At 46.3% G+C, this 24287-nt stretch overlaps 1 protein-coding gene across 1 annotated transcript in view; it reads right to left on the reverse strand.

Moving 5' to 3' along the window:
* Positions 1-13353: 13353 nt before the first annotated feature.
* LOC125427243 (serpin A12-like) overlaps positions 13354-24287 on the reverse strand; it is a 34413-nt gene continuing 23479 nt past the window's right edge. The window contains exons 3-5 of the mRNA XM_048486424.1: positions 23996-24266; positions 21813-21960; positions 13354-13865 (exon numbers count right to left, since the gene is read on the reverse strand). Of these exons, the coding sequence (XP_048342381.1) occupies positions 13674-13865; positions 21813-21960; positions 23996-24266 (611 nt within the window). The 3' untranslated portion in view covers positions 13354-13673. The remainder of the gene's footprint in view (positions 13866-21812; positions 21961-23995; positions 24267-24287) is intronic.

Genomic DNA, 24287 nt, shown 5'->3' on the forward strand with positions numbered 1-24287 from the left:
TAAATTGCCTGGAAAACAATGATGCTTAGCAGCAGGCGGTATCTTTCCATGGCAGGAGGCCTGGAAAGTTGAGTGATACAGAAAGAAGAAAAGTGTGGATTTATATCCTTCTCCTATTCTTTCCTATAAGGATACTCAAAGGGGCTTACAAACTCCTTTTCCATTACTCTCCTCACAGAAGACATTTTGTGAGGTAGGTGGGGCTGACAGAGTTCTGAACAAACTGTGACTAGCCCAATGTCACCCAGCAGGAATGTAGGAGTGGGGAAACTAATCTGGTTCACCAGATAAGACTCTGCTGATCGGGTGGAGAAGTGGGGAATCAAACCCAGCTCTCCATATTAGAGTCTACCTACTCTAAACACTAACCACCCTGGCTTTCATGGAAAGTTATGGTGTAGCTGCCATACTTTCTCATCCTTTCTGCACAGCATGACAGATTAACCATGCCAACTCATTTATTTATTTATTTATTTGTTTGTTTGTTTGTTTGTTTGTTTGTTTGTTTATTATTTAAATTTATAGACCGCCCCATCCCCGAGGGGCTCTGGGCGGTGCACAAAACTATCTGTATACAATATGTAACAAAGGTCACAATAGTGACCATATTTACTAAAATCCATTAAAAACCATTAAAAACCATTTAAACAGCGGGTATTTGGCTAATAGGTTTCAATGAGCTTAAACAACACCATTTGAGGCATCTGAAGGTGCTTCGTTGCAAACCTTTCCCTGAAGAATTTGCCAATCAAGGAACTGAATGGTAATTCCATGGCAATGCACATAGATGCATGAGAATTGTGTGTGTTGTGTGCATTAATCACCCTCAGGTGGGAGCTCCTGTTACCTTTTAAGAGCAATTCTGCAAGATCACTTCTATTTAGAAGAAATCACATGACACTGTGATGCTGTAGCAATCCCCACCAAACTTTATGGTTTTACTATAAAGTTCTGGAGATTGCTGGAGAATCACAGGTCATCACATCTTAAAAGCTAAGCAGGGTTGGTGCTTGTAAGGGAGACCTGCAAAGAATACTTTGCAGAGGAGAGTTGCAAGTGGCAACACTCATTCTCTGCCTCAGTTGTGGAAAAGTAGGGGAGGAGCAAAGTCTGATTGGGCTGGAGCGGGCTTACCTTTCTTCAGGACCAAAGTGACATCAAGGTGGATAATGAAAGCAATTGCAGTCTGAGCTAAGGCAGCGAGATTTGCTTATCTGCTTTCTCTTGCATGGGATCTACCCTTGGGGTCACAGCTGTTATGAGAAGGAGACCAGAGGCAAGATCAGGTTATGACTGGAGGCTTTCATGGCTGGAATCGGTTGGCTGTTTTGGGCTTTCTGGTCTGTGTGGCCATGAGCTGGTAGTTTTAGTTCCTACCATTTCACCTGCATCTACGGCTAGCATCTTGAGAGGTATATCACAGTACGATGTGATTCGCTCCATGGCATACAGTGTGAGGACAAGATCTATTCCAGAAAAGTGTGGTTATGTGAGTGAAACAAGATCCTTTCTTTTCAGAAACAGAAAGGTGAGAGAGAGATGACTGTCTCAGACTTATACTGGCATCTAGTGGCCTATGATGAGAACCATACTGCTTAAGAAATAGTTAAATTATCTTGGGAACCAAAGAAGTTGAGGCTTCACTAGGTTTCCTTTTTGTGAAGCCCCACATGTATGGTTCACTGATGGAGAAAGGTACTGAGTGGTCTCTCTAGGGATGGATGAAGGCTAAGAGCCCCCCTCACTATGGTCCTGCCCCCATCGCAACTGGGCAGGTATGAAGAGGAACATACCGACAGTAAATTTAGGCCTAGTTTTCTTTCATCAAAAACATGGTGACATCATTTCTGGCATGCATAGGAAATGATATCATCATGTCGCCCAACAACGGTGAGAATGCTCTGGTATTTGAGCAAAACCCTATAATGAAACCATTTTTACCATAGAATTCTGGGTTGTCAGTGATATCACTTCCTGTGCATGCCAGAAGTCACATTGCGAAATAGCTGAAGACAGAGAAGTATGTAAAAGTCTTCTTCTAGTAAGTTCCCCTGCAGGCTGGCTTAATGGCATCAGAGGGAGGGGCGGTAAAGCGAGGAATTTCCCTTTCCTGATTGGGGATTGGGAACCTCGTACCTTTGGGACCGCCGTACCCCATATGTCCCTACACGGCCTCTGCGTTTAGCAGAGGCCAATTTACTGGTGGTTCCCAGCCCCTCAATGATACGGCTGGCCTCCACCTGGGCCAGGGCTTTTACGGCCCTGGCCCCTGCCTGGTGGAACACTCTTCCTTCAACTGTCCGGGCCCTGCAGGATCTTGGAGAGTTCCGCAGGGCCTGTAAGACCGAGTTGTTCCACCGGGCTTTTGGGGAGGCCAGCCATCGATGGTGAGCACCCCCTTTGCCTCTCCCTTTTTAACACTCTGGGAGCTGTGACATCTAGACCTACCGTCCCCCTCTTTGGGAGGGTTTTATTGATAGTTTTAATACTGGACGCCAAGTGGTTTTTGTAAAACGCTGTAATTTTATGTTTTACTGATGTTATTTATATTAATTATTTATTGTTTATGTAATATTAATTTGTTGTTCATTGCCCAGAGCCCTCAGGGGATGGGGCGGTATATAAATATGATAATAAAATAAAAAATAAAACCTAGCATCTGTTGTAACTTTGGGGTGTTGTGTGGTTTCTGGGTTGTATGGCCGTGTTCTAGTAGCATTTTCTCCTGACATTTCACCTGCAACTGTGGCTGGCATCTTCAGAGGATCAGATGCAGGTGAAACAGCAGGAGAAAATGCTACTAGAACACAGCTGTACAGCCCGGAAACCACACAACACCCCAGTGATTCCAGCTGTGAAAGCCTTCGACAATACAGTTGTCACTTTACTTGTCTTGCTGCTGTCGGAGTCAAACAGCTTTCGATCAGCTTTGTGGTTTTGCAGTAGCTGTGGTGGTGGAATTTCATTCCCTTGAGTAGTACCGGTAGGTGGTTTTGTGTCAACACAATAGATGATATCAATGATTCCCTCTGGGGACACTGGATCAGTTAACTGAATGACAGGTGGGGAGCTACACCTCTCATAAAGTTGTGCAAAAATGTGCATGTACAAAATAACATCAATGACGCAGACTTCAACAAATACCAAGCAATAAGACTTTTCAAAAAGTTTGTATAACTGCTGGATAACTGATTAATTTGCCCTCTATTTATTCATATGATTGGCTGCTAAGTACAGTGACAACAGGTCTATGGGGTGGGGTGCGGTGGGGGGCAGAATTGGGCTAACATGCATGGCTGAAATGCTGCTGATTGCATTATTGTACTGTCTGAATGCATGAAAAGGAACCTGACAAAGAAGCTTATGGTTCTCGCAAACAACCTGACTGATTGATGAAGAACCAGCTCCCTGTTCACACCTGTGAAACAGACCATGAGCCAAACTGATGGGTGTATCAACGATGTCTTCTTCAGATAACATGGTGGGGGGTGAAGTCACATGGCTCCTAACCCTAAAAGACGGATGTTGTGTTGGGCTTTCCTAGGATACGACATAATAATCTTCAGTTTGTTGATCACTCAGTCACAAAGGGAGTGGATCATTGAGTTATGGCACAATATTTTAAGTGAAACCTTTATTGGAGCTTATAAGTGGGTGGCGCTCATTCAAACCAGTCTGAATTGTTTCCCAGTCTTTGCAGGTTCTCCTGTTAATGCTGAAAGAAATAATCTCTGAAGAAATCCAGTTGTTTTCTGTTTCACCTGCATTACAGGACTTCCAAATGATCAACACCCAGGTATTGCAGAGCAGATTACTGTTTCCATCACCCTTCGCCCTTGAAAACTATAAAATCTTATACAACGTTATGCTTGTTTCTGTGAAGCATAGTTTACAGGGAAGGCAGGCAGACTTTCGAACAAAAAGCAGAGGCTATTTGTTTTTTTGCCATCTATCCTACCATTCAGCAGTTCCTCATGTGGGCGATATCCCCTTGCATTCCAAGGGATGCAAAAGAGGACTTTTTGATCTCCACTGGCTGCAAAGAACACAAAGTTCTAAAGGAAGAAGAAATAAAACAGTGGTAGATATGAACACCAAAAGCAAATAAAGTTATTTTAGAAGAAGAAGAAGAAGAAGAAGAAGAAGAAGAAGAAGAAGAAGAAGAAGAAGAAGAAGAAGAAGAAGAAGAAGAGGAGGAGGAGGAGTTTGGATTTATATCCCCCCTTTCTCTCCTGCAGGAGACTCAAAGGGGCTGACAATCTCCTTGCCCTTCCCCCCTCACAACAAACACCCTGTGAGGTAGGTGGGGCTGAGAGAGCTCCGAGAAGCTGTGACTAGCCCAAGGTCACCCAGCTGGCGTGTGTGGGAGTGTACAGGCTAATCTGAATTCCCCAGATAAGCCTCCACAGCTCAGGTGGCAGAGCGGGGAATCAAACCCAGTTCCTCCAGATTAGATACACGAGCTCTTAACTTCCTACGCCACTGCTGCTCCTTAGAGCAATTCTGCTGCTCCTTGGAGCAATTCTAAGATAACTCTTTTGAAGCAATTATTTAAATATTGATTGGGAATGGGTATACGGGCAAATTTTTCGATTCTGCCTAAAACATTCACCAAAAACATGAAACATAATAGCAACTAGCTAGACTATACCTATAGTTCATCCAGAGCTGCTTCACTTTTCACTCAGACACCATGGTTTCCAATCCCATTACTTACCTTCCTGATCTCTTTCTTTGTTCCCTTTAGCCAGTCTCCTAGTCACTTGCCCCAATCATGCTATTGGCTCTCCTTTTTTGCTCAGATAGCCCTATAGTTTCTGCTTCCCTCCCTCCCCCAACCCTGGCTTCTCCTTGCACTTATCTCCATCTCCCTTTTTGTATCAAAAGGTTTTTTTCCTCCTATGTCTATAGCAGTGATGGCGAACCTTTTCGAGACCGAGTGCCCAAATTGCAAACCAAAACCCACTTAATTATCGCAAAGTGCCAACATGGCAATTTCACCTGAATACTGAGGTTTTAGTTTAGAAAAAATGATTGGCTCCGAGGCGCACATTACTTGGGAGTAAGCTTGGTGAAGCAACTGTGTAACTCTTCAAATGGGTGAATCACGACCCTAGGAGGGTTTACTCAGAAGCAATCCCCATTGCCAGCAACCAAGCTTACTCCCAGGTAAAGGATCGCGCTTTAGTTCTTCTCATGAAAATCAGTGGGGTTTAACAGCGCTTAACAGGGTTACCTACACTGCTTTCCCAAAACTAGGTCTTAGGTTTAATGCTAATAATCGAGCCCAGCAGCCTAGGCCAGCCTAGATGTGGGGGGGAGGCACTCTGTGAGTGCCCACAGAGAGGGCTCTGAGTGCCACCTCTGGCACCCATGCCATAGGTTCGCCACCACTGGTCTATAGACATGCAGACATCATTGGAGGCCCTAGAACCGTGGTGGCGAACCTTTGGCACTCCAGATGTTATGGACTACAATTCCCATCAGCCCCTGCCAGCATGAACAATTGGCCATGTTGGCAGGAGCTGATGGGAGTTGTAGTCCATAACATCTGGAGTGCCAAAGGTTCGCCACCACTGCCCTAGAAGGACTGTACTATAGTTCTGTGTAGCCTCATTGTGAAGATTTTTTTATCCATGTGGAGATGTCACTAGGAAATTAGGTAGAGATGTGGCCAATTCTCTTGGAGAACCAAGATGCCCCTGTGTTATATCAAACCATTATCAAACCTTTCCTGCATGTATAATTATTCCAAATCCCTTAATCTTAAATATCTATCTTACTTTTTTAACTAACCCTCCTACCTTTCCTAATTCTCAATTTAATCCTTTGGTGCTCTATTATTCTCTCCTGCTCTGACAAAAGATAGTAAGAAAAGGAAGTAAGTATTCCTTTCAGATTGTCTGAAGTCCTTTTTTCTTATTGAAGAACTTTCTTGCATCTTGGATATCCATGATCATCTGGTAGGTCCTGTTAAAAGTGAAATCTGTCAATAATCATCAAAAAGGTATTATCTTCTATCCAAAGCATCTGTAAGAAATTTGTATTTCTTTCTTTTCAATAATATTTCTCAGACCAATTCTTTCAAGATCCTGATCTTGAAACTCCATCTTTTTAGTACATGCAGAGGATCTCCTCTTCAAGTGATCTTAATGTCAAATACAACCCATAATCTTGACCAGATTCTTGTTTTTAGCTGATGCTGACCTTACATGATAAATTTTATCCACCATAGGTTCTATTTCTCCAACAGAAAGAGAGATGGACTTTCCTATTTTTGAAATATTTTTTCCTAAGATCTTCTCCTTCCTTTTCCTACATGGCATGCATTCTTAATGTGCATTCCATCTGCTTCAGGTGCAGCCAAAGTACTTTCTCCACTTGGCTGTGAATTTCCTTCTGGTTAACTTTAACCTTGCTGTCTTCTCATTTAGGATGAACTACCTTTCCTTGGACAAATCTTAGGGAGTCTCTAGGTGCTGACACACCATTGCTAGTACCCATGTTTTCAAGATTATTCTCTCATCTGAACATTATTTACAGCCAGATGTGCAGAGGCTGCTCAAATAATCACAGACATGGCTTGGATTAAAATAGGGCCGCAGCCCTTTTTATTTACATAATTATTAAAAGCGAAGCTGGGCGATAAAGAGGAGTGCATCAACTCAGCCAATCAGCCTTCCTGGCTGATCGGCTGAGTTGATGCACTCCTCTTTATCGCCCAGCTTCGCCCAGCCTTCCTGGCTGATCCCGTCTTCACCCCATTTATTAGGGAGACAGAGTTCCTGGGCCACGGGGCATCTGCCCCATTCATTTGAGGCCCATCCATCTGGGGTGTCAGGCTCACCTGCAGAGGCCCTTAGGGGCATGCTCCCAGAGCCCGCCCCTCTCCAAGCCTCTTTTAAAAAGATGCTAAAAGGACAGGCCTTGTTAAACATTACACAGATTGTAAATACTGATCCAAGAAGATAAATAACAAATATCAGTCAAGGTTTCTCACCTGATGTCCATAGTTTCATAAGCACACCTTCTGCCTATGCACAGAGTGGGTTACAGTCCTGTTGAAATGGGACTCAAGCGGAGTGCATGTAACTGTCTAGCACAGGGGTAGGGAACCTGCGGCTCTCCAGATGTTCAGGAACTACAATTCCCATCAGCCTCTGTCAGCATGGCCAATTGGCCATGCTGGTAGGGGCTGATGGGAATTGTAGTTCCTGAACATCTGGAGAGCCGCAGGTTCCCTACCCCTGGTCTAGCATCTGTACAACAAATGTCTTTGGGAATTGATACCCTCACAGAGGTATTTTATCCGTATCTGTTTCCACTGCCTCCACAAGGGACAGAAAAAATGTGATCGGGGTGCAGACAGGCACAACAGCCCAACAACAACTCTCCATCATCTCCATACGTTACTGTCTTCAGAGGTACTGTGCAGGTTGCCAACCTCCAGGTGAGGCCTGGAGTTCTCCTGGATTTACAAGTGATCTCCAGCCTACAAATATCAGTTCCCCTAAGAGAAAATGGAGGGTGGATCCTATGGCATTATACCCTCTCCTCTGAAAACTCTCCCCTCCTCAGGCTCCAACCCCAAATCTCCAGGAATTTCCCAACATGATATTGGTAATCCTAGCTACTGCTAACATGATGGGAGGCCCAGTAGCAAGGATCCTGATTGTGTTGTGTACTGTTAGGAAACAACACCATGATGCTCTTGGGTTCATTGCACACAGTGAGAGACACGCCTTGTTTAATTCTAATACGACACTCTCAGAATGACATCTGCCTTTGAGCTGATAAGTGGGTGGAGCTCACTCAAATGAGTCTGAATGCTTTCCTTGTCATTGTAATTCAAAAATTAATCTCTTAATGAAGCAATTGTTCTGTTTCACAGACAATAAAAAGCAACAAAGAAAAACCTGGGGGTAGGAAGAGAGAAAAAGAAGGGGCTGAAGAATATAAAAGAAGGAAACCCAAAATGGGTAATGGAAACTTAGAGGCCTTCCGCACTGTACGATTCGACCTTAGTTTGACGTAGGTACAACCCGGGTACTCCGCACAGCCGTAGAGTTTGACTTGTGTCTGTCTCTGCTCCCCCCCTTTCACTGTCAAATTTTTGAGCTCGACTGGGAGGTACAACTTTTGCTGAACTCAGGTTGCACTCAAGCCGAAGCCAGATTGCGGAATCTCCCTTGCCTCGACTCTCCCGGCCAGCCAATCACAGTGCACTATTTTGGCCATGCACAGAACGGGAGACTCACGGCGGCGAAAAGCACGCCTTAAAAAAAAACCTTCTTGTGCATGAAGCAACGGCTCTGCTCTGCTCATTCTGCTCCAACAGAGAAGGCTCGCAAAAATGTAGATTCCCGCCAGTTTGTGACAGGCGGGAAATCAGCGCTTTGTGACATTGTCAAAACGTAGCTCCTACGTGGCAAAACGAAAAGAAAAGGGACGCACACACACATTTCCCACCATAGAACAGCAGCCAATTGGGAATGAGGAGCGAAAGATGTGAGGAGGTAACCCCGCCCCCTGAACTCGGGTCCGGAGAGACAACCCGGGTGCTGTGTGGAATAACAGAAGAGTCAAGCTCAGGTAACAATTTCCGCAGACACGAGTCCAACCTAGGTTGCCTCTGCTGTGAGGAAAGCCCCTTACATTGACAAAGAAAAGTCTGCATACTTACCAGTCCTCTTGATTGTTGTGATTCCTACTTGAATGGGGGCAACCCATTAGAAGCCCTTCCTCACAGGGGTCTTGACCACCTTCTAAAAAGTACAGTGGGAGCTAGGGGAAGTACTGGCAGGTGCCATGGTGCCCATATGGATTTCATTGTCAAACCCTTCTCTAATCAGTACACCATACTGTCTTATATGTTAAATTGTTTTTGATGAAATGTGCCTTTAATGCTACGAGATGCTTTACTTCAACAGAGTATGGAGGCATGTTCGGTTTTATATTCAGACAATGCAATCTCTATTTAAGCCGCAACACCCCTGACTTGTTTAGGTGAAAGTGTACAGATCTCCTAGTAGCTTGTTGTCCACCCTGTCAATGCCGGGCCCCATCCCCTTCCCTTCCCTCCCTTGCATGCCATCCCTCACTCCCTCCCCTCCCTTGCATGCCACCCCTCCCTTCCCTTCCCCTCCCTCCGCTAGGGTGGGTGGGCCATGTCCAGATGCCGGGCCCCCTTCCCTTCCCTTCCCTTCCCTTCCCTTCCCTTCCCTTCCGCAGCCGGCCACATAGAAATTTCCACCTCACCATGGAACATGCCCGTTTTTGTCATCTAGAAAAAGAGTGGTCGCTGGCGACTTCTCCAGGACTTGAGAGCAGTAAATGCATGCATTCAACCCATGGGCCCCTTGCAGTGTGGTCTTCCTAACCCCAATCTTATTCCCACAGCATATCAGGTATTGGTGCTAGACCTTTCAGGTGAATTCTACCTTTTAACATCCAAAGGCGGGAGGGCCAGTTGGCTGGCTGCCCCCCCCCCATATTAAAAACCGGGCCCCCTTTCGGGGCCCTAGGTTAAAAGAGCTGCCCGGGAGCGGCTCATTGTAATTTAAGCACTATCATCGCTTCTAAATCTATTAAGGACCCCAGGCTAACAAAAAAGAAAGCCGCGGCCGGCGTCTCTGGCCGAAGCCACCCCTTAAGGAGCAGTTTTCGAGCCAAAGCCATGCCACACATGCCTGGTTTCAATACGGTCAGCAGAACAGCCTTTTGATTTAGCCTTTACAGCCATGGTAAGTAACTTTATCTTCACAACTAAACCTCTTCCTGCCTTCGTCTCAAGTTTGGCCCAGTTCTCCCTGCTCTCCGAAGCCGCTGTCGACAGGGCCTTGGCTGCTGTTAGACTTACTACCTGTCCTCTGGATCCGTGCCCCTCCTGGCTCATTAAAGCTTGCCAGGCGGAGCTACGACCCCATCTGTTGAACATCATCAATGGCCCCCTTGAGCAAGGAGTCTTTCCGGATGAGTTGAAGGAGGCAGTGGTCCGCCCACTCTTGAAAAGACCATCATTAGATCCTGGCGATCTGGCCAATTACCGCCCCGTTTCGAATCTTTCATTTCTGGGGAAGGTAATTGAGAGAGTGGTGTTGGAGCAGCTTCAGGGCTTCCTGGATGACGCATCGGCCTTCGACCCCTTCCAGTCCGGCTTCCGTGCTGGGCACGGGGCGGAGACTGCTCTTGTCGCCATCACGGAGATACACTCCATTATGCAGCTTGACCGAGGCGGATCGAGCGCTGCTGGTTTTATTAGATCTTACATGGCGTTTGATATGGTCGATCCGCGACCTTTTGACCCACCGCCTAGCCGTGTTTGCGGGAGTACGGGGTACTGACCTTCAGTGGATTGCCTCGTTTCTCAGACCCCAGAGCCAGCAGAATTAATGATGCTTGAGGATGAAGCCTCTCGGAAGTGCCCACTTTATTGCCGGGTGCCCAGGAGTCACTACTATCCCCGCTATTATTTAACATCTATATGCGACCACTTGCTCAGCTGAGTGCGGAGTTTTGGGCCTGATCTGTCATCAATATGCCGATGACACTCAGCTCATTCTGTTGATGGAGAGGGGAGCCAGTTGCTGCCCCTGCGGCTCTACAGCATTGTTTGGAAGCGGTAGCTGGTTGGTTGTGCAGCAGAGCAGGCTGAAACTGAATCCATCGAAGACTGAGATCCTATGGCTGGGCCGTGAGGCAGAGGCTCGGGATTTCCAACCCGCCAGTGTGGGAGGGGCCTCGTAGGCGCCCGGCCTCCCTCGGCTCCACAGTCTGGGGGGTCCACCTGGATTTTGTCTCTTTCAATGGGAGACAGGTGGCCGCTTACAACCCAGACTCGTTTTTCCATCTTCGTCAGGCCCGGCCCGGTTGGCCCCCTTCACTCTCTAAGCGGACCTAGCCACCGTGATCCAATACAGCGGTCACCTCAGAGCTTTAGACATATTGGCTAACTTCGCTCTGTGGGCCTTCCCGCTTCGCGTTTGATTCGGGAAACTAAAGCTGGTCCAAAATGCAGCTCTTGCGCGCCTGCTCACAGGGAGGCGCCTTTAGAGAGCATATCCAGCCTGTGTTGCGCCAGCTGCATTTGGCTCCCGTTTGAATTCCGAATCATCTTCAAGGTGTGGATTCTGACCTTTAAAGGAGCATTCACAGCGGTCTGGGACCACTTGTACACGCCGGGGACAGCGCATCACCCTATGTCCCTACTTTCGGCCTCTGCGATCAGCAGAGGCCAATTTACTAGTGGTCCCCGGCCCCTCAATGGTCTGGCTAGCCTCCACACGGGCCAGGACTTTCCGCACAGCGCTGGCCACAGCGCGAATGGAACACCCTCCCACCAGCATCCGGGCCCTGCAGGACAGCGAGTGAGTTCCGCCCAGAGCCTGTATAAGACTGTGTTGTTCCACCGGGACGCTGGAGTGTCCAGCCGCTGATATGAACCCACTGCTCCTGCTTTGGCACTGGTACAACAGAGCTCCTCATATTGAGGGGCCTACCGTCCCCCCCTTCTTGGGGTGGGTTTTTAAATTGAGCCTGGACGCCTCTTGTTTAATTTGCTAATTGTTAGCCGCTGTTTTTATGTATTTTAAGATGTTTTATTGACGGAGCCTATGTTTGTATTTTACCGGATTTGCTCCTGCTTATTGTTTATATATTATGTTGTTCACCGCCCGGAGCCCTTTGGGGATCGGGTGGTATAGAAATTGAAATACTAATACTAATACTAATACTAATACTAATAATAATACTAATACTACTACTACTACTACTACTACTACTACTACTACTACTACTAATAATAATAATAATAATAATAATAATAATAATAATAATAATAAACAGACACGCTGCCCACATAATTACCACAAGCAAACAAGAATCTTGAGTACTGGAGTGTCTGTCAGGGTAGATAGCTTCGTTCCAGGTATTTGGAAAACAGAAAACAAAATCTATGTAATACCTTGTATTTGGGTGTCATTTTGGTTGGCCCTCAAGAAAGTTGCTGCATGAATCTTTGCTTGTTTATTTTTGGATTCAGAAAACAAAACTTCAGGATTTAGAATAAGTCACAGATGTACCAAGTTCAGAATCTGTTACACTGTCATGTCTTCTCACCTGGTTGTATCCTGGTTTTCTCCAACATTTGTTGGGGTTGGGCAGTTTCATTCAGATGCCATTGGCTTTCTCCCTCAGCAGTCTGAATTGTTTGAGTTTATACCATTGTAATTAATCACCAAGCAACATATATAAAAGAGAGCCAACATGGGGTAGTGGTTGAAGAGTCAAACTAGGAAGTAAGGGACTTTGAGGGTCTATTAATTAAATCTTTATTAATGTTCTCTTTTTCTTAATTTAGTATCTGCCAGACTTCAAAAACAAAGGCTGTATTCCATAATCCACAGTTCCCATTTGTAGAAAGACTGGCAAAAACAGAGACTGGGGCCTACTGCTAGCTTCTAAACCCAAGAGCAACAAAACACCAATCAAGAAGAGTAGAGGAAAACTAAATAAGGAGGCAGACAATGTGCACTGTGAGCTGAACCAGATTTACTCAGAAGTAAGTCTCAGTAAGTTCAGTGGGAATTACTCACTTGTGAATGTGCTCAGGATTGCAGCTTTAGACATTTTATAAATATTCTAAAAAGAGATCTCACTCAGCAGCTATTTACATTCAGCAGGAAGTACATCTAGCGCCAGGGACTAGTGCTATGGAAACACATTCAGTGCAGATGTATAAAAGGTATTCTTCAAGGCAATATTGTGCATGGCCTTTGCCTTGAAATTTCCTCCCCAGGGCAACAGCTCAGTGTGCCTGCTTTATGCACAAATTACCACTACAGTGTTGTGTACCTCCAAGCCAACACAAGTCAATAGCAGGAGCATTTGATATCTGGCTAGAGGCAAACCTTGCACTGAGCCAGAGGTGTAGATGAGCCAAACTGCGCCCGGTGCGCAGTCTATATTTTCTGCCCCCCATGGCCCCCCGCCCCCTGTGGCACCCCCCTTCCCCCCTTATTCGTAGTTCCTTTCCTTTTCCTACAACTTTTTCAGCCTGAAAAAAAAGGCCTATTCACAATTCAGGCTTAAAAACGGCCTGATGGGAACTATACTTCCCAGGAGACCTTGTGAGCCCCAAGGTCTCCTGGGAACTGTAGTTCCTCAGGCTGTTTTTAGCCTGTACTGTGAACAGGCCTTTTTTCAGGCTGAAAAAGTTGTAGGAAAAGGAAAGGAACTAAGGTAAATGTGGGAAGGGGGGCGCCACAAGGGGGCGCTGTGGGGGGAGCAGGGGGAAGGGAGAGGGGCCTGGGGTGATTTTCCGCCCCCAGGCATGCGCCCAGTGCACCGCGCACCCAGCCCCATCCCCTTGCAGCTCTGCCACTGCACTGAGCAATGTGCTGAGTAAAGGCAATAAACATGAACAGTATCCAGAACAGACCTGTTGCCACTACACCAGGAAGTATTATGAATGAGAAGTCTTCCAAGTTTTTAACAAGTTTTACCCACAGCTCACTCCCCCACCCCTTTCCTCTTTCATACTATCCAATTCTATAGTTTAACCATGGAAGCTATGCAGAAAAGGTGAAAAGTCAATCCAGTGTGTGTGGATCAGGCCAAATCGATTAGGAAATAGCTTGTAGCTGAATAGTCATGTGCATTTTCTTTTTGCTTATTCAGTTCTCAGCAGGGTTTGAGATCTTCCCCATGAAGATAATGCAGGCAGTTTTTCTTTCAACGATCATTGCCAAAAAAGGCCTGTTGACTTCAAATCTGATCGGCATAGACATGGGTACCAAGTCCATCGCAGAGGCTGCTGATGCTTCTGTTCCCCTCTCATCTATCACCATCACAGCCTTATGAATGGCCTAGGATGAAAAAGAAAGTTCAACAGTCATTCTATATACAAGAGGCGGAAATGTAAGCATGCCGGTCTATACGCTTACAAAAGAAGTTCGGTTTCTGTTCCCCTTGAGAAGAAAGGGCTTACCGCCAGTAATTTCTAGTCACTTTCACAAGTTGTAAAAAGAGAGCGAGAGAGAAAAGAAAGAGTCCATTTGATTGTGAATCTAAATCACATCTATAATGTCCCTAAAAGAGATATGGTAATAAGAACAAAAAGGCATGAGAAAGTAGGTTGGTTACGGTTGCCAGCTCTGGGTTGGAAAATACATAGAGATTTGGAGTGTGGCGCCTGAGGAGGGTGGGGTTTAACAAGAGGAGGGACCTCAGAAGAGTATGATACCACAGAGGCCACCTTCCAAAGTGGCCATTTTCTCCAGGTGAACCAATCTCTGTTGCCCGGAGATCACTTGTAATAGCAAGAGATCTCCAGCCACCAGGTTAGCAACCCTAGCTGACATGGATCATTGCTTGTCTTTGACTCCTTCATTGGTAATGTCATGCCCCCACAGAGCCTTTGGTTATTTCCCCTTTAAGATTTAGTTTCTCCACAGTCAGTATGGTTTTGCTTATTGTTAAGTCTCCATGGGAGGGTATTTTAGTTAGTCCCTGCCCCTTTAAGACTTTTCCCAGTATGCCATTTCCTCTTTTTACCCAGCATTGCCTGTTTTTAGTTAGTCAGTCAGTCTCAAAGAGGTGCTAAGGGAAGCTGGGGTCCGTTAAAATTCTTGACGTTCATGTGTCCATATGGTGGTCCAAAGAGGAGTCCATAAGTTCATATGGTGGTCTAAAGAGGGCAAGCCAAGTTAATCAGCAGCTAGAGCAAAGACCAAGACCAACAGAGCTGTGAGGAAGCAAGAGACAGTGATCCATCTGTAAGCAGCCAGAAAAGGACAGTCTGCAGCTCCTATCATCCTGAAGACAAGCAAGTACTCCCGTTAGTTAGAGCCAGGGAGGAGTCTTGTTTTTCTCTGTTAATAAAGCCATTATTAGAACTGTTAAGACTGGCTTGTGTCTTGACCTTTCTGTCCCAGCAGATAACAGGGCACCTCCAACAGAGTTACTTGCGGGGGCAGAACAGGTAAGGACCACATAAGTCATGGCTGCAGGAGATCTGGGATGGGCAGTGCTATCCTAAGCAGAAGTCCCTCCTTGTAACTGGAGTTTTTTCATATAAACGATGAGTCTCATTTTTGCTGTGCTAATTATCTGAAGACCTTGACTGTTTTTCATTGCCCTATGCTGTTTACAAAAGCAAGGTTAAACGTATTCCCATTTAAAAAAATCTTTGTGGTGAGGATATAGGTTTATTCTCTTAGACTGTGTTCCTGCAATTTCCAGGACATGGGAATCCTGCAGCACATTATTTTATTTTGCAAGTTTTTACTATTGCAAGCGGCAACAAAGGATTCTCCCCTGTTTGAAAAATCTAGCAGGAAGTTCAGTACAGTCTTGCATTTGCTATCTGTTTGAAGATTAAAAAAAAACCTTCAGGATCACATTGGCAATAGCACAACTTTTGACAGAGGTATTCAGAAATAAAAACCAGAGAACCTTAGGGGCTGACTTCTTGCTTTAACAGTTTATTCATTTTACTACTTTATCAAACTTATTTTATTATTTAGTTCATTAATTTTGTACTGCACTTGTAACTTGTACACTGTTGCTTCTCTGGGTTAGTTGACTGGAATAAATCAAACAAACAAACATTGACTTCAGTGAAGTCAGTGGCTCCGTGAATCTCCTACATTTTTTTCAAATGCTTGAAACAACTATCTGGGGTTGTGACCTGAACTGGGGCAATGGGATGGGCTCATTCTTTCCCTGGCCATATGCCTGAAGTAAATCACCTGCTTATTTGGGGAAGGGGATGATCTCTGAGGTTCATGCATATGTTTGTGATTGACATGGGGACTTGTCCTTGTATTTACGGGTTTGAAGAACTGTGTATGCACTCGGGAGCTTTTACTAGGATTAAAACTTCATTGGTCTTAAATGTGCTGCTGGACTCCATTTTCTTTGAGGACAACAGCACGGTGAGCAAGGATTACATTCTCTTTCCCCCTGAACCGCAACTCTGAACTGGACCAGGGGCCTCAGGAACTGCCTGTAAAATTCCGAAAAACTGGATCATGGATTTGCTGCAGTAACTCTTAGTTTGGCTTGAAACAATAACAAAAGTAAACAGGTCCGAGAGATTAAAAAGTCAGAGAACTGGGAGAACAGAAGGAAAAGTTCAAAGTCAGCATGTTCTCGCAGGCTGATTTCGTAAGCACAGTGCATTTTTGTGCATAAGGAACTGTTCAAAACTCTGGTCCTCTATTTGCTGTCTGAAGTTCAAAACTCTGGTCCTCTATCTGCTGTCTGCACGGAGATGTGGTTGCAACAGTGCCCCCAACCCACGAGTGCAGGGGCGCAGGGGAGGGCATCTGGAGAAGGAGTTGTCTCCGGGCACCATTTCCCCCCTATATGCCTCTAACCCTTGCAGTGTACTGTATTGCTCCCCTCAGATTGGTTATTATAAAATGGCTAAAAGTAAAACGCATTGTATGGAAAAAAGTATTTTAAAACCACTCAAACAGTGTCCTTCATTTGGCACAATGAGGGTTGCAATAATGTAGTGAAAGGAATGCAATTGTCTTATAGCCAAATTGTTCAGCTGTATGAAGGCTTCCAAATCAAAAGAAATATTATCAACAAGTTTGGAGCTTTTCAAGCCAGTATGCATCTGAAAAGTTGAAGTTCCTAAATATGCAAAAAGAAACTCATGGTTTGATTAGTGAATGTAGAACATATTAGGAAGATCAGAGCAAAGCATCGCCTCTTCAAATGCTTTAAGTCATCTCCTCCCCCATCAGATTTGATTTCACTTTAGCGCTCTTTCAGACTCTTAATTTAGTGAAAAAAATTGCTTGCTCTATGCAAGGGGTGGGGAAACTCTTATTTCCACCATCAATAATAAAGAGGCATGTGCATCTCCAGTTTCAAAGATTGGGAAGGAGTTGATGTGAATGACCTCAGCCAGAGTTGCTGCTGGTCAAAGCTGACTTCTGTAAGGCCAGCGTTCCGGCAAGTCAAACGGATGTGTTCCCAAATGCATTAAACAGTCTGTATGTGTACACAATGAATATGAACTGCAGGACTGTGCCTGAAGTATAGTGAATAATCATAAGTCTGGAATGAGGTTTGTTGCCATGACTCTGGTCTCCTTATTATTATTATTATTATTATTATTATTATTATTATTATTATTATTATTATTATTATTATTTATTCGATTTGATAAACCGCCCTACCCCCGAAGGGCTCAGGGCGGTGTACAACAAAACAAGAACAACCATAATAAAACAAATCGAATAACCCCAGTTAAATTACAAATCTTAAAACTATAGCAGCAGCAATCCACAATAAATAATTAATAATTAATAATAAGGGGCGTCTGGCATCACACCCTGGCGATCAAGACCTGGGAGTGGATGAATTCTGGGAGGGGGCTGGCAGATGGTCAAGATGTGGTCAGGTGCACAGCCAGTAAACAGGAACCAATAGAAGGGCCGCGGAATCAAGCGGCGGGGTCCCCCCAAAAGCCGGTGGAACAAGCTCCAGTTTTTACAGGCCCTCTGGAGACTCCCCAAGGTCCCGCAGGGGCCTAACCAGAAAGTGGGATGCAGCCAGTTACGCACTTTTGGTTCGATTAAGAACGAGGATTTATTACATTGTCTTCAGTTAAGCCCGAGCAGTTTGTTAAAGAATTAACTTCCAACTCCTTTGAGTCCAAATACTTCCTCAGTTCCTGCAAACTGCCCGGTTAATGATTAACTTCAACTTCCAACTGACCCAGCAAAGTCTGTTAATGAGATTAATCCCCTCCCTCCACTTAGCAGATGCGCCCCACCCTGCTTTGTTAAAGCGTTCTACCCTTGTGGCATGGGGATGGGGAGTGCTAGAATTTGGCCAGTGTTTGGTTTCTGTGGAGCAAATCTGCCCAGCTTCCTGCAGAACGGCAATTTGGCCCGAAGATGGAGCCAGCTCTGGCTTTCCGGTCCTAGCCAGCCGCCAGGAGAGCGCTCCCGCCCGCAAGCAGCAGGAGAGCAGGGACAGGAAAGAGTAAAGACCGCGGCACGGCCTAGCCAGAAGTGCGGGAACCAGCTGGCTCATGGCTAGCGCAGAAAGCTGCTCTTCCAGCGGCCTAACGTGCAGGGCTCCCCTGCGTGGCTGCCCCTTCCGGAAATTAAAGAAGCGAGGAGTAAGCGGGTGGCGAGCGGAAGCCGGTGAGCAGAGTGAGAGGAAACAAGTGGGGAAGCGGCGGGCAGGCAAGTGGCATCCGCTCCTTTCCTTTCCCTTCCTTTCCTTCCTTTCCTTCCTTCCTTCCTTCCTTTCCTCCTCCTTTCCTTTCCTTTCCTTCCTCCACTCCTTCCTCTTTCCTCCTTCCTCCTCCTCCTTTCCTTTCCTTTCCTCTTTCCTTCCTCCTTCCTTTCCTTTCCTTTCCTTCCTCTCCTTCCTTTCCTCCTTTCCTTCCTTTCCTTTTCTTCCTCCTTTCCTTCCTCCTCTCCTTCTTCCTTTCCTCCTTTTCCTCCTTCCTTCATCTTTCCTTCCTCCTTTCCTTTCCTTTTCCTCCTTCCTTCTTTCCTTCCTTTCCTCCTTTCCTTTCCTCATCCTCCTTTCCTCCTCCTGTCCTGTCCTTTCCTCCTTTCCTTCCTCCTTTCCTTTCCTCTTTTCCTCCTTTCCTCTTTCACTCCTCCTTCTCCTTTCCTCCTCCTTCCTTTCTTCCTTCCTTCCTCCTTTCCTCCTCCTTGGTCGTCCTCGGCCTCGGCTCGGCTCATCATCAGCTCATCTTGGGCTCATGGGGCTCGTGGGAGCTCACTCGTGGGCTCGTCGGCTCAGACTAGGCTCATGGCTCATCCAGGATTCAGCTCAGCTTCTGGGCAGATCATACCTAATGAACAAAATCAGAGCAAACCAGCCTTCAGCCAGCTGCCAGACAGGACTTGTCAGCATGGAGTGAGGATCATGGGGTCCTGCAGTGAACAAAGATGAGATGGGATCGGCCAGCTGACCATGGGGCTTGCCCGCCAGGCGGACGCCGGGGCGGCCAGGCCACGGCCCTGGCCGGCAGCGGGCCCGCCCGCCTGCGGCCCGAGGTGGCGCCCGGCTCGGCCTGGCCGGCCGCCGGGGCCGGGATCGGGCAGGTGGCGCCACGGCGCCGGCCGGCGACAGGCGAGGTCACGCCCTGCAAGGCCGAATGGGGGTGGCTGGCCGGCCGCCGGGACCTGGTGGGGAGCCGGGGAGGAAGCCGGCGGCCTGGCGACGCCAGTTCCTGAGGCCGAAGAGGTCGTGGCGAGGGTGGATCCCGACCTGGCTGGCGACCGGGGCAGGTGGTCGGCCGGCTGCGTCCTGGCCGGCCGGCGCCGCCCGCAAACGTGAGACGGGCAGGAGGTGCGGCAGCCAGCGGCCCGTGGTCTTCCCGCCACTTCCTGCTGGGGCAGCCGGCTCGGCTCGAACCATGAGAACGGTGGCGGAGGCCGCCGCGGCTCCGGCGGGGCCGGGTTCCTGCCGGTGGATCACGGGAACAGATTCAGCCGTTCCTCGGTAGGTAAAGTGGCCAGCACGTTCGCGTTCTGCAGTGGCGTGGGGATGGGGAGGGCGGAATTTGGCCGTGGTTTGGTTTCACCTGTAGACCGTCTTTCTATCCTGGTGGCATGGGGATGGGGAGGGCAGAATTTGGCCTGTGTTTGCTTTCTGTGGGCAAAATCTTTCTACCCTGGTGGCATGGGGATGGGGAGTGCAGGAATTTAGCCAGTGCTTGGTTTTCGTGGGCAAATCTTTCTACCCATTGGCAGGAATGGAGAGGTGCAGGTGGTTTCTGTGGAGCGAAATCTTTCTACCAGTGGCGAGGTCGGAGATTGCAGAGAATTGGCCGGGTGCTTGGTTTCTGTGGGCAAAATTTTTCTACCCTGGTGGCATGGGAATGGAGAGAGTGCAGAATTTGGCCAGTGCTTGGTTTTCTGTGGAGCCGTGTTTTCACCACCCTGGTGGCATGGGAATGGGAAAGTGCAGAATTTGGCCAGTGCTTGGTTTCCTGTGGGCAAATCTTTTTTTCTACCCTGGTGAAAAGCATGGGGATGGGGAGAGGAGTTTTTTTTGCTCAGTGCTTGGCTCCGTTTTACTGCAAAACTGTCTGTCTACACTAGGTGGCATTGGGGAGGTGGAGTGGGAGATTTTGCCCAGTGCCCCTGCTGCAGACCCTGCTCTGGAAATCCCTTCCCCCAGAACGCCCAGACCATGCCCTCGCCATGTTGTGCCCCACACCCCTGTCTCCGGGTTTGGCACTCACCGCGACTGTTTGAATCCCACCACCATCGGAACCTGTTGTTAAAATTTTTGAATCCCACCACTGGCCCTAACTGCTGGAGGAAGAGCGTTCCACCAGGCAGGGGGCAGGGCAGTAAACGCCCTGGCCCGTGTGGAGGCCAGCCGCATCATAGAGGGGCAGGGGACCACCAGCAAGTTCGCCTCCGCGGAGCGGAGGGTACGACCCGGGACATATGGGGTGAGACGGTCACTATATGCATATATATAACATCTGAAAAGGGAGTTGTGTCCTGGTGTTTCACTGAACAAGTAGACCATTTCTGATGCATACGTTATCATTTTCAGATTTTGCCAATGTGGATATAACAAGCATGTCCATGCCAGAAAAAAAAAATATGCAAAGCAATAAGAGAAACATAACCTGCAGCCCAATCTGTGCAGGTCTGCCAGTTCTCAAGGGACTCCTGCAACTTGCAAAACAGTGAAAAAGTAGGATATTGATCATTCTTGGTGGTCTGAAAAGCACTTGCTTATATGGTTCACTTACTTATATGGTTCATTATATAGTTTCAAGGTTTGCTATTTCACACAGACCTTAGTTCTTCTGGATGTGCATGTAACATGCATCCAGCTACTACTTTTACATGAGGCTGAGCTTTTTTTGATGTGCCAATGTTTCTGTTTACCTCATTTATGCCCCCCCTTTCTCCCTCATGGGGAACCCAAAGAGGCTTACACAGTGGTGGGATTTAAATAATTTAACAACTGGTTCCGGTGGTGGGATTCAAATAATTTAGCAAGTGGTTGTTTACAAGCACCATTTTAACAACTGGTTCTGCCAAAGTGGTGCGAACCTACTGAATGCTTACAACATTCTCCCCTCCTCCAATATATACTCACACAACCTAGGGGTGCCAATCTCCAGATAGTGGCTGGAGATCTCCTGGGATGACAACTGATCTCTAGGCAATAGAGCTCAGTTCTTCCAGAGAAAATTGCAACTTTGGAAAATGGACTCTATGGCACTGAGGTCCCTCCCCTGCCCAAATCCTACTCTCCCTCAACATCTCCAGGAATCTACAACCCTGTGAAGCATCTTAGTCCAAGAGTATGTGACTGGCCCAAGATTACCCGACAAGCTTCCATGGCAGAGTGGAGATTCGAACCTGGCTCTCCCAAATCCTTAACTGATTCTCAAGCCACTAACCATGCTGGCTCTGAGTTGTGCAGTCAGATGTGCATTTCTGCAGAAGGTAGGCATATCTTCCCATTCATACCAAAACGGTGCACCTATATGCCTACCTTTAGAGCCATTTACTTTTCAAGAATACATTTAGCATTGTCCATAGCTACATTAAAATGGTTGAATGGTCATTTCTCTCCCTCCAGGAATTCCTGGGAACAACTAGAAATGGCTAAGGGATTCTTTTAGAGAAGACGATGAGGGCATGAAGCCAGCAGAAGGCCAGAACAGAGATATGCACTTTGATAACACTTTCCAACAAGGGCAAATTGTCATTTGTTTAGAACCTGTTAATATGTATTATAAAAACATATGCACACAAATTCTTCTGCACAAGAAAAAAAATGACATCACTTACGCCATTAACCCTGTGCTGTGGCTGCCCTGTGATTCCAGACAGATCTGCTTTTTCAGTGAAGACATCTACTATACCGATGGAATACATTATGTCTTTCAGATTCAGCTCCCCATAAACTTTAGATTTTGGCATATACACATCTACAGAGCTATTTGGAAGAGAGAAAAGGATGTGTTAGTCCTCTAGAAGTATAACGTTCATCAGACTTTGTCTGTGCAGACAACAGAAGGAGATGATTGAATAGGTTGCACTACTTTGAAATGCAGGTCATATTTTTGATGTTTCCCAACATATTTAAACATATAGGAAATAGCACAGCGGGTTAAAGACAGGTCAGAACCTCAGTTTTCCATTTGCAGGACTTTTGAAAACGTGGTCTAGCAATCAAACAGCACCTCTCTCACTCTAGTACTGTTCCGTCACCTCAGCATTTGACTATCTTCTCCCCATCTCATTCTGGGGGAAGTATAAATGAGGGTTGCTTGCACAAACGTGAGTTCAGGTCACATTGTGTTCACCAGAGATGAGTAGGCAGCCAGTTAACAGAAAGGCTATTTGATTGTTTGCAGACAGCAGAAACTGATTCCCAGCTGGAGGGATGAGTTGGGAATCAGCTTCTAACATTCTGCTGGGGAAATATTACTCTGTACCCCAAAAAAGGATTTTTTTGTGGGGGGAGGGAATCAGGAGCTGACTCCCAACTGAGAAATCATCTGCAGGTCAGATTCTTCTGATGATCCATTCTGGAAACTTTGCAGCATCTCAGACTTCCTGCTGATTTCCCCTAATATCACCATAGTGCAGACAATCCTACTTTAACCGGCATCACTTCCCAAGTGCCTGGAGATAAACTATTGCCTCCAGGGGCAGAGCTTTTATCACCTGCTCTTCTCCTTCTCATCAGCCTCTGGAAGATGAAAGAGAAGCTGCCTGCTGGAAGGAACAAAGTTTGGGGGAGAGAGTGTGGCATCAAGGACACAGCTTTTGCTACTTTCTTCGCTGCCTCAGATTAGTCTCTTGGTGACTGGTAGACGTTGTATGGTTCGTTATTGTTTTGTCATATGTTTTGAGTCCATGCTCAGCAAAGGGAAAGCAGGCTAAAAATATCCAAATAAATAAATACTACAATTTGGTAGATAGTTACAGACTGGATGACGGGAGAGCACTGGAGAAAAGGAACTATCCTCTCCCCACTTCTGCTAACCAGTCTTATATGCCACTGATGAGAAGTTTGGTAATTTCAGGTCACGAATATAACAGTGGTTGGCTTAAATACAATACAAACACATTGAAACACAGTATACAGTACAAACTTCAACAGTACACACTTCAACAGGCATTGACCAGGTGGCGTATTCCTGTCTTCAGAGTGCATCAAGACCTTCAGGGAAATGAATGTTTGGATGGTAATAAAAATCTCAAAAATATTTACAAAGGAAATTTAAATTTGTAATAATGTGTTGGTCTAACCCCAGAAAGAGAACAACCAGCCTTGATTCCAGTCAGAGGACTAATTCACATTGGGATTTTCCTCTTTCTCTTTCCCAGGGAACCCTATGGTTAAATAAATGAGCAGGATGCACACTCTGACCCTGGACAGCGACTGAAAGGGGATGAGGTACTAGGAGAGTGCATCTGCTTTCTTCCTATAATAACCCCAGACCCTTCTCTTGCCTGTAGGTGGCCCTTGACAAGGCTAATTTTTCTTCCCACACTCCCCCTTTAAATGATGTTCAGTTGCTGTCAACATTCTATCCCTTCTGGAGCATTTTCAGTTCTCATTGAGTATTTTTTTTGGAGGTTCCTCCTTTTCTTCTTTTTTATTCATTTAAAATGTTTTGCAAATCGGGTAAATATTTATAGACTCCCGCCTTGTCTGTCAGTGACCCTGTCATGTGACTTTTATTTACTATTCGATTAAATATGGTGATTAGACACATTCACTACAGATAGGTCTATGAAGAATGGTTAGTCCTGAAATGTTAAATGGAAGTTCTATGTACAGAAACTCCAAAAAGAGCAATATATTTATTAAGGAACAGGCCTTTACAAATGCGTGTCTGTTCACTTTGTACATCTGATAAAGTAAATCCTTGTCCTTCAGAGGTTCATTCCCCAGGTTCCCCGGTGTTGTGCAATTAAGTTGCTTCACACCAAAGCATCTAAAAAAAATCTTTTTTTACCTCTTGTGGAGTATGCGCTTCCAAGCTTGCACAGCTTCATTTGACAAGCTCCTGACCACCCTGTCCATTTGTCCTTTGTCAGGCAGGATAATATATGCATCAGCATGTCCTTCGTAGGGCATTTTCAAAATGGTGCAAGCCCTCTGGTCATCACGGCCGTTTTCAAACATGCCCATCTGGAACATTGTTGGCACTTTCATAACAGTGTAAGGATCAACGTAGAACTCACGCAGCTCAGTGTACTTTGGATTAAAAGGCTTCTTCCAGTTGCCTTGCAGAAGAAAGAAATCAT

This window comes from Sphaerodactylus townsendi, linkage group LG02 (genome assembly GCF_021028975.2).
Source record: "Sphaerodactylus townsendi isolate TG3544 linkage group LG02, MPM_Stown_v2.3, whole genome shotgun sequence".
NCBI classification, from domain to species: Eukaryota; Metazoa; Chordata; class Lepidosauria; order Squamata; family Sphaerodactylidae; genus Sphaerodactylus; species Sphaerodactylus townsendi.